Source organism: Fusarium oxysporum, chromosome VII, assembly GCF_013085055.1.
Source record: "Fusarium oxysporum Fo47 chromosome VII, complete sequence".
NCBI lineage: Eukaryota > Fungi > Ascomycota > Sordariomycetes > Hypocreales > Nectriaceae > Fusarium > Fusarium oxysporum.
Window position 1 is genome coordinate 3,846,475 of NC_072846.1, and position 15,218 is coordinate 3,861,692.

Genomic DNA, 15,218 nt, shown 5'->3' on the forward strand with positions numbered 1-15,218 from the left:
ATTCAAGGGTTAAATTTGTTTCAGCCATAAAGGTAGGATCTACGCATCCAATGGTTGAGTTCATGGATTGTTGCGGGGCGATGTCCTGTCGCAACTCATCTTTTGTGGTGTTTGATATGGTTTTTAGGCTCTCGTGTTCGCACATGGCGTGGATAATTCAGTTAATTAGTAATGTGGACGTATTTTCTTCTTAGCTCTCCTGTCATCTAATATGCATATACTCCTGTCGGGTGCGAGATTAGAAGGAGGTTGGCTGTAGCGTTAACAGCATAATTATATCAGCCGGGCAATTCAGCGCAAGCTTCGAAATCGATCGATTAGATCGACTGTCAGCTCTAATTGATCGATTTATATCGAGCAGGGCCTTCAATTGATCGATATCGACCGATTCGGTTCAATTTTTGATCGATCGACGACCAATATCGATCGATCACTCGTAGTTCTCACTAGGTATCCTTATCCATCCTCATCCTACTCGCTAGTTGAACAACCTGCCTCCAATTGTCCCCTTCAAGGAGACCAAGGGGCAGAGCTGGTTGGTAGATCCCAGCCTTACTCCACGAACGAAGACACTGGGCCATGGCCACGATATGTCGTCGCAGGCGGCACCTAAGCGGTGTCACCATCCTCCCGCAACTGCTGAAATCTCTCTCTGTTTCAGCAGAGGATGACGCAATGGTGAGAAAGTCGACAGCCATGAAGATAACCGAGGAAACCGCACCGCTCCGACATCCCTCCACCAAGCAATCGGATCGACTTTGTACGCGATGTTGTCCACTGGCGGCTCAGACAAGTACTGGTCAAGCTCGTCTTGTACTGGCAACGTGGCTGACTGCCTTTGCCGTTTGCTTTGTCGTTCTTGAGAGTCGGGCCGGACCAGTGATCGACTAAACGCTAGTCGGCGCTCAATATAGTCCAGGGCACTATTGCTCTCAGTAGTCGAAACAGTACTGCAAGCTACCTCATGAGCCATGTTCTTGTACTTCTCTTCCCAAACTCTCGTTAGGTTTTCCTCATAAGTCTTCCTCCACTCCGACGTCTGACGAGACGGTAGCTGGTTCCAAAGCTGCTCTAGTGTTCGCCATTTCTTACACGGGTGAAATACAACTGCCGCTACGTAGGTGGTTGAGGTCAGCTTGCCATAGTAGCTGTTCAGCTTCTTCCATCCGAGTTTAATGTAAATTTTCAAAAGTCTCCGGGTCTTCGCATCCATGTCATCGAATAAGTGAACCTCTTCCATAACATGATCATCATTCTCTTCAATTAATACCCTTTGGACAGCCAGCTCAAGGTGGTCAAGAAGCATCTCCACCACCTGGAAGTACTCATCGAACCCTCCCGATGTTGAACGTTTACCAGCAATGCCCTCACCCTGGAGCTGCTTTGAGGCGACCTTGAACGGCTGGAGGATCTTCTGAACTGCCGCAATAACCTTCCATTCCTCAAGGGAGAGAGTTTCTTTCAATATTGCCGATCTGTCTTGTTCTTTACCGCCTTGGCTGATCCATCGTTCCTCGATAATGGAGAGCATCCTGTTTAAGGCCGAGCGCTTGAGCAGGGCGCGCGAGGCCATCGCCTCATCGGATTGCCAACGTGTACAGACGTTTTGAATCCACGCAACTACAGGTTCGGTTGGCGCGGTTTGTCGTTGAGCTTCATAAAAGTCCTCTAGAAGTTGGCTGCTCGTTCGAAGGGCGATGCCAATGTTGTGTAGCTTGCCAAATGGCCCATACTTACGGTATGTATCCATCTCCTCAGCGTTGATAATCTCAGGGACCTGGCACTGCTCCTGACTATGTTCGGGGGCTGTCTCAAGCTCCAAGTCTTCTTCCATGCTTGGCGTGCCAAAGTCGTCGTCGTCCTTCCCAAGTTCATTGATGGCGTCGGATAACTGGCGTTGCTCGTCCTCTTCCGTCATGAAGTCCTTGTCACCCCAGTGAGCCAGCAGTTCGTCGAAGTTGTCGCTTTTACTTCCATACATCATAGCCCTGACTGCCAAGTTCAGAAAATGAGGGGCACAGCGAATGCGACGCTCAGCTTTGTCGAAGTCGAACTCAGCGGCGAGTGCTTCCATAGCTGTATCATTATTCGCAGCGTTATCAAGCGTATAGTACCCGATTCTGAAGTCGAATAACAGTTAGAATACTTGGCTCGGCTTGCAAATCGATGGAGTTGTTGGTCATGGTTTCGTACCTATCTTGAAGGTCGAAGGCACAAATCGTGTCTGCAACTTCATCCGCAAGCACTGCACCAGTATGGCGATTCCTTAGAGCTGGTAACGCCAAAAGAATTCTCCATTGTTTCCAATCTCGGTCAATAAAATGAGCATTGATGCCAAGAAATGATGCGTTTTGTCGGGAAGTCCAACCGTCGAAGGTAAAATGAACCATACTTCTCGCTTTTCGAAGAAGCACGCGAACTTCCTGGCTAGCTCGATTGTACTCACTTGTTAGAAGGTTCACGAGAGTCCTGTCGCTTGGTATCTGCTCTTCCCGGAGAGAAGGGTTGTTGTAGAGCAAGAGTCGCCTGAAGCGCTCTGAGTTTACTAGGTTGAAGGGGAGGTTATGGTACGTAAGCCAGTCGAGCAAGAGCAGCTGGTTCACGGCCGGGTCGAATAATGAACGCAAATTGCTGTCAAGGGTTTGATCTCGAGGATTCGTGGGATCAGCGTGAAGCATGTCGAGTAGATTCCGTTGTGTACCTCCATTCCTAGAACCTGGACCTGTCATTTTTCCACAAGGCGGCTGACAAGTCAGTGCTTATCGTTGAGCAACATGGGATAGGGCGCGGGGAGATGGCACCAACCACGACCTTGTGTTCCCTACTCAGATGCCGGACGATACCTCCTGCCGTAGAAGCAACGAAGACATAATTTGTAGTCTTCAGCCTATTACGAAGAAAACACCTCTCGCATATCCATACAATCTTGTGAGGTTGCGATCGATTGTCCTTCATTCTAAACCCGAATTGCCACCACCAAGTCCGCTCCCGAGAAGGGTCATGGCATATCGTAAAGCCGGGGAAACGCTCGAATTTATCAATCGTCCAAGCCTCGTAGTCTGGAAACTTACTAGGTGCATACTTAGTCGAAGCCGAGCTGGTTGACAGCTCAGAAGAAGGCGGTGGGATTGAGGTGGTGGCATCTTCTACCTCTTCGTCGAAAGAGTCCATGATATATCGGTATGGTAATGACTAAGACCCACAAAGAGTACTCGAGGTTGGACCGTAGGCTACCACGTTGGCAAGTGTCAAATCTATGAGGTTTACTTGAATTGGATATGTTTGAGCAGAGAGCATTGGACAAGCATCCAAGGACACGGATCTGTCTCGTGTCGCGTTGTGTGACGCGTAAAGTTAAGGTTAGAACGGCACTGGCGGATGCGCAGTGAGGAATGGCTCCACAAATAATAAGCCTTAACACCTACCCTTTCACTCCCGACGAATTTGGCGATCGACGATCAAATCGATCAATCACGACTTGTAGTCGATCGATGTCGATCGACTGGAAGGCTCTAGTTGATGGATCGAAATCGAAATCGAATCGATTAATCGAATCGATCAAATCGATTGGTCGATCGATTTCGAAGCTTGTGCTGGCCTTATCAAGGATCTGGATCTATTGCTTAAATTATACCTTGAAAGTAAGTCTGATGTCGGTTATAGCACTCTAAGTAATTATAAGCTGGCGCTTATTAAGATAAAATAGTTATTACAGGGTGAGGATAGCGCCAGTGAGGTTGACGATTTATTATAGCAGTAATAGGCTGAAGAGTTAGTATTAACCTCGAAAAGTGAGGCTATATGGGTCTTATAAGGTTATAAATAGCTTTAAAATCTACTTATATATCTACTTATAAATCTATGTATATATATCTATTCTCCTCCGGTCGAATATATATTATATCTACTATATAATTGTCTGAAAAATCATATATCTACTCTACTTGGTCTAAAGTAGAGTAGATATAATTGTTCTGACCCTTAGATGTTGGATGTTTTGGCCCGCTTAAGCAGGCATATGGCCGACAGATCGAGAAGAGAATGAGGGCAGATATAACGCATATCACCAAGGAAGCTTTCTTCTCTGCATTTCTAGCCGTATTTGAAGACTCTATGATAGTAAAGACTATTCGAAGGGGTTTCAGAGGAGCAGGTCTCGTACCTTTGAACCCGCAAAGTGTGATTTCCAAGCTTGATGGGAAGCTACAAACGCCGATACCAGTTTTAGGGATCGGCAAGCTGCCGGTACTTTGGGTATCTAAGAACCGAACAATCCGGTTGAGACAAGCCTATAATCTGAATTTATGAAGTATCGGATCTCTTGATATGAGGGAAGCTCTCCGATATCAATTTTATATGTTGTTGACCAGTTTGTTAAAGGAGCCCAAGGAATCATGCATCAAATCGCTTTGCTAAGGTTGGAGAATTAGGTTCTTCGGCAGGAGAATGCGACACTTAATCGATGACGTGCCAAGAAGAGAACCCTGAAGAAAGGAGGAAGCCTAACCCTAGGCCAAGGGCAGGATTTGGAGGGCCAGAGCCAGGTAAATGTGCAGTTAGAAGAAAGCCGTCGAACTGGTAGTCGGAAGCGTAGGTCAGAAACAAAAGAACGGCGATGTATTATTTGCCGAAAGACAGGACATAACGCACGATTCAGGAAGATGTCAGGTAAAAGTAGCAGTATCTCCAGAACGGATTCCTAACTGATTTGGGCCGATTTAAAATGTTGTCGTTCTTCCAGGGATAGAGAGTCACAAGATAGTGGAAAATTGACCGCTCGCTTATCATGTACGTTACTCATGCCAACTAAAAGTGCCGCCGGGAATCTGTAAACTCTCCATAATCACCCATCTTTAGTATTCCGTTATATCATGTATATGCATGGGTTTTCTCTCTTTCTTTCTTTCCTGTTTTTTCTATTACATTTCCTTGCATCAGTTGCTTTAAGCAGCTCGGCCTGAGGCCTTGTACTCGCCACTGGGGCTGTCGCTACTCTCAACACCGTTGGTAGCGGCCTCGTCCTGGTTATACTTGTCCCAGTTGGCTAAAATAGCACCAATCTTAGGCGAATTGGTCAGCTTGTACACATCCTCAAAGTACTCCTTGGTCAGCGCGAACGGCTTGGCCGTCACGTTGGGGATGTACTTTCCGACCAGCTTGGAGGGATCGATAGATGTCTTGTTGATCTTCTTGAGCAAGAAAGATCGGAAGGGTTTGACACCAGACCGAAGGAAGGTCGAGTGGAAGGGCACATCGATACCACGGAGGGGGATTGTAGCAAAGCCACGCTCCAGCTCAAGAGGAGTGGGCTTGGCAAGCGTCTTCTCAGCACAGCCACGAATGATCTCGCGGAGGTGTCCCTTGACCTCCTCAATGTTGTCCTTGACTTCTTCAATGGCGATCTTCTGGACCTTGATAAAGTTGGCCACACCGGCAAGAGTGTCGAGCGCACGCAGGTCACCAGCGCACACGTACTGCATGTTGGCAATGTTGTAGTTGACAATCTCAAGGAGCCAGCCAGTCTCCTCGGCAATTTTGTCAACAATAGACTGGAGAGCAGCCTCGTTGAAAGTCTTGCTGATGCGGCTGGGGTTGACAGCACACATGGAGTAGTTAGATCGGCCAGCAGCATCACGCTCGACGGCAACCTGCATGGTGAGACCACGGTAGAACACAACGGATACCAAACTCTCAATTGGCATGACCTCAGCAAGGGCAGCAAGGGCCGAGTATTCGCCGAGAGAATGACCAGCGAAGGTGCTGTTGTTGGACACAAGTCCCTTGGCCTTCATATCCTCGAAGCTGGCCTTCTCCATGAGGGTAAGGGCAGGCTGGGTGAACTGAGTGGCCGAGAGAAGGCCAGTAGGTGAACGGTAGATGTATGAGGTAGTGGTCTCGTTAATCTCCTTGAAGATTTTCTCAGACTTGATGCTACCATCCGCAGCGATAGTCTCGAAAGTCATCGCCATGTAGTTCTGGCGGATAGCCTTGCCACGAGGCCCACCAAAGTGAATGGTGAGCTCCTTGGGGTTGTTCTTGACAATGTTGGTGATGGAGAAACCTGAGGCTTATTAGCGATTGCATACTGACTGTGCTTTGTTGATGGTACTTACCGTAAGCATCGAGGAGGTACTTGTCAGCGCGGTCCCAGACCTCCTTGGCAACGGGGCTGCTGGCATACAACTCCATACCCATACCTTGCTCCTGGGAGCCCTGTCCAGTGAAGACATATGCAGTCACAGGTTGTTCGACCTCAGCCTCACCCTCGAGAACCTTATCTTCGGTCTCCTTGTTGCGGACCTCAACCTTGATGATCTTGCGGCCAGAGACCATGCCAGTGTGCTGGAGCTTGACCTCGAGCTCATCGTTAGGCAAAACCATGCCGACAAGTGAGGCATGGAAGCTTCGGACACGGCCAATGTTGTTCTCAGCGGCCCAGGTCTCGATCAGGCTTCGTACGGATGCACTAGAGTACATGCCGTGGGTGATGGTGCCAGGGAGGTTGGCATAGCTGGAGAATACACGAGAGACGTGGATGGGGTTGTAGTCACCAGACACGCGAGCGTAGTTCTCGTTGGAGGAAGGGGCTCGAAGGGCGAGAGGAGACTTGCCACTGAGAGGGATGGGGTTCTCGAAGTTGATGGGCTGGTCGATAGGCTGGCCATTGCGCTCAAGGTAGTCGACAACGGGGTTGCCGTGAGACTCTCCAGTCTCGTAGTCAACGCTGCCGACCTGGATGATCTCCTTAGTGGGGAGCTCGAGCAGAACCTGGCCTCGGGTCTCGATACTGCTGAAGACAGTCTTGTTCTTGTAGCGAACAAAGCTCTGGAGGCGGAAAGTCAGAGTCTGACCAAGCAGGTCAATGTTCTGAGGAAGCTCGTCGACAGAGAACCACTGCTTGGATCGAAGGATAGCAACATCCCGTGTGGTGGCGAGGTGAACCTGAATGGGAGTTTCAACCTTTCGCTGGAAGGTGTTCTCGTAGTCAGTATAGGTACCACGGTACAAGAACTGAGAAGTGACCTCTATGACAGGCTTTCCATCACGAACGAGTGTACCACAGACCTCAACCATCTTGCCAGCCTCCTGGTTGATGACGGCGTTGATCTGGGCAGTAGTGGAGACCTCGTCGCCCTTCTTGAGAGGTTCTGCGCCGGGGATCATGCGGAACTGGTTGGAAAGATGGACAAGCTTCAGAAGGTCACCATCAATGGTGCGAGGGAAGATAGGCTTGGTAATGGCCTTCCAGCCAATAACAATGGCAAAGTCCATGGGAGCATACACAGTCTTACCAGGTCGGTCGACAAAAGCCTCACCGTGGTTGCCAACAGCGTGCACGAAGTCGTTGATGGCCTCGCCAGTGATGGTAGTCTTACCACCATCGAACTTAGCAGTGACATCAGCGTCGAGGTCGAGGGACTCCTCGCCGAACCACGCCTTCCAGTAAAACTCCTTGATGCGGCCGTTGCGACCCTCCATAACCTCACGGATAGGAGAGTATCCAGCCTCCGGGTGGTAGGTGAACTCCAAAGGCAGAGCAGCAGGCTTGCCGAGAGCAGTGGTCTCCTTGATCATGTTGACCTGGATCTTGTTCTCACCAACGAGCTTAACCTCGATGACATCGATGTACTGGTTGTGGCGGGGCTGCTCACGAACAACAATGGTGGTCCTGGAAGGGTCATTAGGGTAAGAGATCTCAACAAACAGACCACGAGAAGGAGCAAAGATGCGTCGGATAGGGTTGGCCTGAAACTTCTGGCCCTGGGCAACAACATCGGCCATAAGCAGAGCGTGACGCCAGTTACGGTTGGGGCCAGCGACCAGAGACAGCCAAGAGTCAAGCTTAGGGAGAGTGGCAGCGGCAGACGATGACAGGCGGTAGGTGTTCTTGTAGTTGTCGTAGGTCACAGTCAAGCCCTCGACGTCTTGAGGCATCTCGGGGTCAACAAGCTTACCACCAAAGTACTCGATGTAGGGGATGACAGCCTTGTTATTGTTATATAGATCCCGAATCAGGTATTCCACGTGAGACTCATGGATACTGTCGAGAATAGACTGGATGGGCTGATCAATCTGAGTCGAGAATTTGGCAGCGGCAGGACCCTGGAGAATACATGTTCGGCCAACGTCTTGGCCAACAACAGCATCCAAATCCTCGGACTGCCAGAGAGAGTCCTTCTTAAAGTAGAACTCGAAGTTTTCGTCAAGGACAGGGATGAAGTTGACAGGCTTCTGAGCGGGTCGCCTGCATAAGATCAGGAAGTGCTGAACGTCTTGGGCATTCAAGATCTGGGTCTCAGCCTCAGGGTAAGCGGTAAGGATACGGTCGGTCACCTCGAAAGGCTCGTTGAGCTCGGAGTAGCTCTGAAGGAGAGATGCCTTGCCAGGGGTGGAGGCTAATCGCTCCTCGAGACGATGAATGTAGTCACCGACGAGGAAGGCGTAGGAGTGGTGGATCCAGCGGGACTGGTGCCCGATGTAGAGGAGCTCGACGAGACGTCGCAGAACCTCAGCATACGTCATGTCGGCCAGATCGACAGCATTACCCTCTTTGTTGCGACCGAACCAGACCTTCTGGTAATCATCATTAAGCTTCTTAATGATATAGTCCTTGTTCCTGTTGAGTTCAGTAACCCTCTTTTGCTTGGGTAGGCTGAAGACTTTCTGGTCTATCTCGGCCCAGAAGCGGACTCCACGAGTAGCGAGTTTGTGCATGGGCTCACCCATCTCAGATCGAACGGTAAGAACCCCACCAGCAGGTCCCTTATAGGTTTGCTCCCAATCGCTGTCCTCGAGGCCAGGGGCGGCAACAATAGCCTCTTTCACGTCCTTACTGGTGTGAGCCTCTTTGGCAACCATCATGCGGCTGCCGAACAAGCAACCATCGAAAGGCATGGGAGGGTAGCCATACTTCTTGGCCCATTCACCAGTGATGTAGGGGTAGGTGTCATCCGCACCACCGAAACCACTACCGGCAACAAGGATGATGTTCTCCTGCCGCCGAATACGGCCATACATCTGAAGGATAGGCTGGTGGAAATCCTCGAAAGAGTGATGACCACCACCACGGCCACCAGTCCACTGGAGCATAATGGGAAAGTGGGGTTTGGCCCTGGCGATGTTGATAACAGACTGGATAGCATTGACAGAGCCGGGCTTGAAACTGATGTGCTTAAGGCCTAGGGTCTCGATATACTCCTGGGCAACCTCCATAGAGGGAACACCAGCACCGATTGTGAGACCCTCAATGGGAACGCCCTCGGATCGAAGCTTGCCGATTAGGGGAATCTGCCAAGCCATGGCACGAGGGTTGACGTAGATCAAGTTGACAGAAATACCACGACCAGCGGGAATAGCCTTCTCGATCTTGGTGATTGCATCGGTCATCATCAAACTATTGAAGTAACCACCACCCGAAAGCTCAATGTGGTATCCAGCGTCCATAGTAGCGGTAACGAAGTCCCACGAAACAGTGGTAGGAGTCATACCAGCGACAATGATTGGAGGGAGACCAAGGAAACGACTCATCTTGGTGTCCACGTATATTCGGCCGCTCTTGTTCGTCACGAGCTTGGGCCCGAATTCCTCAACCCAATCAATGGCATACTGGACAGCGTTCTCCTCATCTCTGTCAAAGAGCTCTGCCTTGTAGCCGATGTCGCTCATGGCACCATCGACAGTACCAGCCAAGATGACACGCACGCCAGTACCCTCTTTGTTTCGGCTAGTCAGAGCACCAAGACCGGAATCACCACCAGGACCGAAGTCCAGAATGTGAGTGGCACCCGGGAAGACAGTGGCCTTCTCCCAGTTGACGGGGTCACGAGTGATCAAGCGGACAAGGGCAGGGACAATGTTGCCCTTAACTTCCTCTCGAAGATCCTTGCCAGTGTTGGTGTCGAACACGGCAATGCCAAGGTCGCTGGAATCGATTGAGATGTCCTTGAGATCCTCGTCAATCATGGCAGTAGCCTCTCCGAGGTACTTGCTATGGAAGGGTGCAGTGACAGGCAGGAATTGGTTGGCAAAGCGAACCTTTCTCTCAGTGAAAGGAATTCGGCTCTGGTCCAGACCAATGGGAGCTTTGATCTTGCGAAGCTGGGCGTGGAGGCCGTAGAGAGAAGTGGGAGGTCCTGTCACAACCAGGTTTCGGGGGCTATTAAGGAGAGAGATGCTGACGTGGCGGTCTTCGGGCAGGTATTGGTTAGTCGCATCAATGTGCTTCTGAAGCTCAGCCTGAGGAAGATCCCGAATGCTAAGCATGGGAGTGGGAGCACCCTCGCCGTGGTCCTGTGGCTTACGAAGCATATTAGGAGTCATGGAGGTGATGGGGAATGCCTGTTGGCTTCGTGTTCCGATCCAGAAAAGCATGGTAAGGACAGAGCTGGTAATGTCTCTCCACGAGTCCCAAGAGTCGGCAGCGGCAGTTGCAGCGGCCATGACAATACCTTGGGAGTGACCAGTGGAACCAGTGATTCTCTCGCGCAGCATACCAGGATGCACACCAAGAACCTTACATGTCACCTCATAATGGGCAAGCTGGACAAGGCCGATAAGAGGGAAACTGACAGGTGCCGAAATGAGATAATCAACATCAGGAGTAGAGTCCTGGTGATGAAGCCAGTTCATGATATCAAGACCCTTGGGGAACATCTTCTCGGCCTTGGGGTTCTTGGAGAGAGTCTGGAGCAGCTCAGCTGAGCGGGTGATAAGATCACCGACAAAGCTTGAGTACGTCTTGAAGATCTCTCGCAATTCTTCGAAGTACTCCTCAATATTACCCTGACCGCCGAAAATTGTGTAGATTTCGGCGTCACCATCCTTAGCTGCTCGGAAAAGGGCTGAAGCGTGAGGCTTGATCGGTCGGTTGCACACAGCACGAGCGGTGTAGTAGCTGCGGATGAAGTCGAGCTTCTTGGACTCAATACCGGGCAAACTGGCAGCAATGGCGTGAGCTTCATTGCCATGAAGGAAATTGCGCTCGAACTCGTTGAGAACGAGCTTCAGAACCTCCTCGTAGGAGCCTTGCTCGTCATCTTCACCCTCATCAACCTCGTGAGCAATGAGGCCAAGGTATCTGGCGACCAGGTCGGGAACGGATGATGGCTCGTCATCCTGGGCAAGCTCGTCGGTGGCTTCGGGAAGAGTAGCGACAAACTTGTCTTTCAACTGAGAGGCGTGGAAATGGAGGTTGGTGGGAATGAGAAAAGAGGTCTCGAGAGAGCCGTGGGAGAGAGTCAACGGCCGAAAAGAAGCGCTAGATCTAGGGGTGGAAATGCCCGTTTGAGGGCCTTGACCGGCGCCGTACATGATGAGTGAAGGGTATCGAAGAAATCTGCAGTGGCGAGCAAAAGTGAATGGTTAGTTTGCAATTGGCGGTTGAGACCCTTCTCGGGGGGGGGGGGGTCAATGGTCACAAACCTATCAATTCAAGTCGTAACACACCAGAAATAGGATCTGATGCTTTCCCCAAGGACGCTGGTGAGAAGAAACCGGCAGTCCTGATTTGCGTGATGGCTGGCTGGTCCCCTCAGAGGAGAGAGGGAGTAGAAATTAGTAAGTAGAGAATAGCTTTAGAGTCAGGGGAGCGCGGCGCGACACAAGACAAGACAACACCAGCCAGGCGCAAGGGGATGAGGGGAGGAAGAAAGAAGGAAATGGAGATGATGATGGAAGGGGAAGAGGAAGAGGAAGAAGTCTAAGAGGGACCGCGGTATAACTCAAACACGAGAAAGATGGAGAGCATCTACCGGGAGCCGGCGAAGGGTTGTCGAGGGTCTTGTTGAAACAGTTGGACTCTTGAAAGGGCTGGCTCAACGAACTGGAATAGCACGCCAAATTTTCAGTTCTGTTGGGGGGTATGGAGGGGTACGTATCCTGGCTTCCTTTTTCGAGTGCACTGTGCAAACAAGAGAGCGACCTTTTTGCTCCCTGTCCACAATCCGGGCTATCTTAGTGTACAGCTCAATGCCGGAGAAGAAACGTATCCACTCCTGCCTTTATGAGACTGTGAGAGCCATTGGCACGGACCGGATCGGCGGCTCGTTTTATTCACCGGGGCCCTGCGACATCAGAAGTGCCCCCTACTGCACGATACTGCTTGCCAAAGACGAATAAGAGGGCAATCACGAGCAGCGGTTGGGCTGAGAGAAAGTTTAATGAAGAAGGGCCCTCTACAAGGTGCCGGTATTTTGGTACCACCTTTCCACACGCAGCAGTCCATTGATTCTGCATCGACATGGCCTTACCGAGTGACTTCGGGCCATGGAGGTTTCACTCCTAGCCACTGTTCTCCAAGCGTTCTGAAGAGCTGGAACAACTTTTTGGGGAGGCCGATGAGGCTGCTTTTGAGCCATGCTTGCAGCAAGCGGGTCGACGGAACGCTAATGATTGTTTTTCAATGAGACGTTAATTCGTCCGTTTCGAATAACAGGACCCTCCTTGCAGGCCAATGACTTGTCAAGTTGGCCACATTCCGTTCCGGGGTTCCGGATTTCCTAGCTATGTGTTCCGGAATCCACCCTGGGAAGTCACAAGAGGTACGTAAATCGGCCGAACTCTGCAAGCAGTTCCGCAGCAAGCATCGGCCAATACTATGGAATAGGCGACGAAGATACGCTAAGCAATCTCTTTGCTTCTTATCCACAGACTTTTTCGACCTTCCCACTGCCCCACGGCTCGCAGGGCCTCCACGAACCTGCGTGGGATCTGCGGTTTGATTACGAGATTCACCTTCTAAATGGGTTTCCATCAGGGAGGACACGACTTCAGCGAGTCAGGGTCCCTATTCCAGGTCCCGAAATCGACCCTCTACCTTTCTCCTCCCCACCAGAGCCAGCCCAACGGCCATCGACCCCACAAGAGCTGAGTTCGAATCTGCGATGAAAATTGTATGGCAGGTTTTTGGTGAAGACCAGAGTCTGACTGTTGACCTTGCTTGGTCATACGAACGAGTGCGTGCATGGCGAGAGCGATGGGGTTGGTCGCCGCTCAGCTCAGACGCCTACAAATCTCCTCCACCATACTCTCCACCGCGCAAGTCACCTACACAGATTCTTCAAGTATCACCAAGGGCCGAATCGCCAGAATCATTATCTTTTCAACAAATCTCTTCGCCTTTTCCAGGCGATCCGGCGCCATCGGCTGAAACTATGTTCGACTTGGTCAATTTGTTCGCGAAAGAAAACGGGTTTGGCATCGTTCGAAGGAATGCCTATTCATATAAAGGACGACAGATAAGATACTCGCTTCAGTGTGATCGATTTGGACAGCCAGGGGCTTCAAAAGGCGCAGGCCTTCGACAGCGTAAATCTTGGAAGTTTGGCTGTAAGTGGATGGTAGTTGCTGAAGCCCTGGAAGAGGGCAAATGGCTTCTACGACAACATCCAAACTTGGAACACAGCCAGCATAACCGTGGACCTAGTATCACATCATCTGCGCATCCCTCTCATAGACGAGTCACTATGCCAGTAAGGGCAACCATTGAATCAACAAGTCGTCGAGTCGGCATCCGGGCTCGTGATGTTCGGGCCGTGGTCGAAGAGCAACATCCTGAATCTTCATTTACTCAGAGGGATATCTACAACGCCCGCGCGCTCATGAACCGGAAAAAGCTAAATGGCTACACACCTACTGCGGCATTAATCAAGCTCTTCGACGAGATGGAGATTCCCTATCTTGTCAAGTGGGCTGATGACCAACCAAACCGTCTACTTGGTCTTGTCCGGACGTTTCCTTATTGTATCCAGATGTGGAAGCGATTCCTTGAGGTCATAGGCTTTGACAACACATACAATACTAATCGATTCAAGCTTCCCTTATTCCAAGCCACCGGTCAGACCTACCTTGGGACTGTATTCAACGCAGCCTTCGACCTGATCGACAATGAGAGAAGAGAAGGCTTCCAATTCCTCGCTGAGAGCATTCGCCAGCTTATAGGCCAACACACTATTAGGCAACCTGATGTCATTATCACCGACTTCGACGACTCTATGAAGGCCGCCCTCAATGATCAGTTTCCTGATGTGCAGCAACAACTTTGCATCTATCACATTAACTCGAATGTTCTGCTTAAATCGAAGCAGAAGTGGGCTAAGAAACGAAAGAGCAGTAGTAGCCCTGACGACAGTGACTGGGAGGATTCTGCCCCTCAGACACAGGCTGAGCTCAGCGTTACGTACAAACAGCTGGTCCACGCGCTTACCGGTGACGAAATTCCTCACACCTACCGAGGGGTTCTTATGATGTGGAAGCGTGTACTCTTTGCTGAAACAGAGGACGTCCATGAGAAGGCGTGGAGAGACCTTTGCAAGAAGTTTGATGACCAAAGAGTCATCCTACGCTATCTCCATGGGACCTATTTGCCGGTTAGGGCCCAGTGGGCACGCTGCTTCCTCCGCAAGCATCGCAACTTTGGTATCCGCGTCACCTCCGGAACAGAGGCAAACAACAACAACATCAAGAGCTATCTCTTGAACGGCATGAGCCACTTGTATCGACTCGTCGAAGCAATGCAGGACATGATGAAAGATCAAGAACGTGACTTCAAGGATGCCTGCGCACAGGATGAGGTTCTTACTGCCCGTGAATATCTAGGATCAAGTGGAGACTACCTAGGTGATCTACCAACAGTGATTTCATCGAAGGCTCTTGGGTTGATCAATAAGCAATATGGTATTGCTAGTAAGGCGATGCCTACCGGGAAGAATCCCTTTCCGGAGCCTCTCTCAGGCTGTAACGATGACTGCTCGGTTTCTGTCGAGCTTGGGGTCTCTTGTTGTCATAAAGTCTATGCGAAGCTGGGATCTGCAACGTCTTTTACTAGATATGATGTCCATTCACATTGGCGACTACGAGATTCATCATTCCAAGATCCATACCGATGGATTCTTGACCCTAGGATTGCCAGTGCTCTACGTGGCAGACCCAAGAACACCGCGCAACCTGTGCCTTCGAGAATGGCCATTGGCGGGAGGAGCCAAAACGTCAGTCAACTGACCAGCCTAGCAGCAAGACATCCAGCAGGCCGTAAGTGAGATCGGCAGCCGCGAATCGTCAATAAATCTACACTCACCAGGGTCTCGTTGGAAGCAAGCCAGCATAGTAACACGCAGGCCAATAGTGAGGTAAGCAGCATATCGACTCAGTGTCAGACACGAAGTCACTCAGCCACCCTCGGATCTGGACGAACAACAGGAGTCCGTGCTAGCGGCAGGAGG

The 15,218-nt window shown here is 50.7% G+C and overlaps 1 protein-coding gene across 1 annotated transcript; it reads right to left on the reverse strand.

Moving 5' to 3' along the window:
* Positions 1 to 4,817: 4,817 nt before the first annotated feature.
* On the reverse strand, positions 4,818 to 11,676 carry FOBCDRAFT_228403 (acyl transferase domain-containing protein). Its single transcript, XM_054706252.2, has 3 exons — positions 6,114 to 11,676; positions 4,944 to 6,061; positions 4,818 to 4,885 (listed from the first exon to the last, which is right to left on the reverse strand). Exons 1-2 carry the CDS (start codon positions 11,308 to 11,310, stop codon positions 4,944 to 4,946), a joined length of 6,315 nt encoding a protein of 2,104 aa, XP_054562227.1. The 5' UTR covers positions 11,311 to 11,676; the 3' UTR covers positions 4,818 to 4,885.
* Positions 11,677 to 15,218: the final 3,542 nt, after the last annotated feature.

What these genes read in the sequence shown, in the direction of transcription:
- FOBCDRAFT_228403 (XM_054706252.2), bottom strand. Translation starts at nt 11,310, where the DNA reads ATGTACGGCGCCGGTCAAGGCCCTCAAACGGGCATTTCCACCCCTAGA. An exon ending in GTACCTCCTCGATGCTTACG is followed by an intron (nt 6,062 to 6,113) that starts GTAAGTACCATC and finishes AATAAGCCTCAG; the next exon opens with GTTTCTCCATCACCAACATT.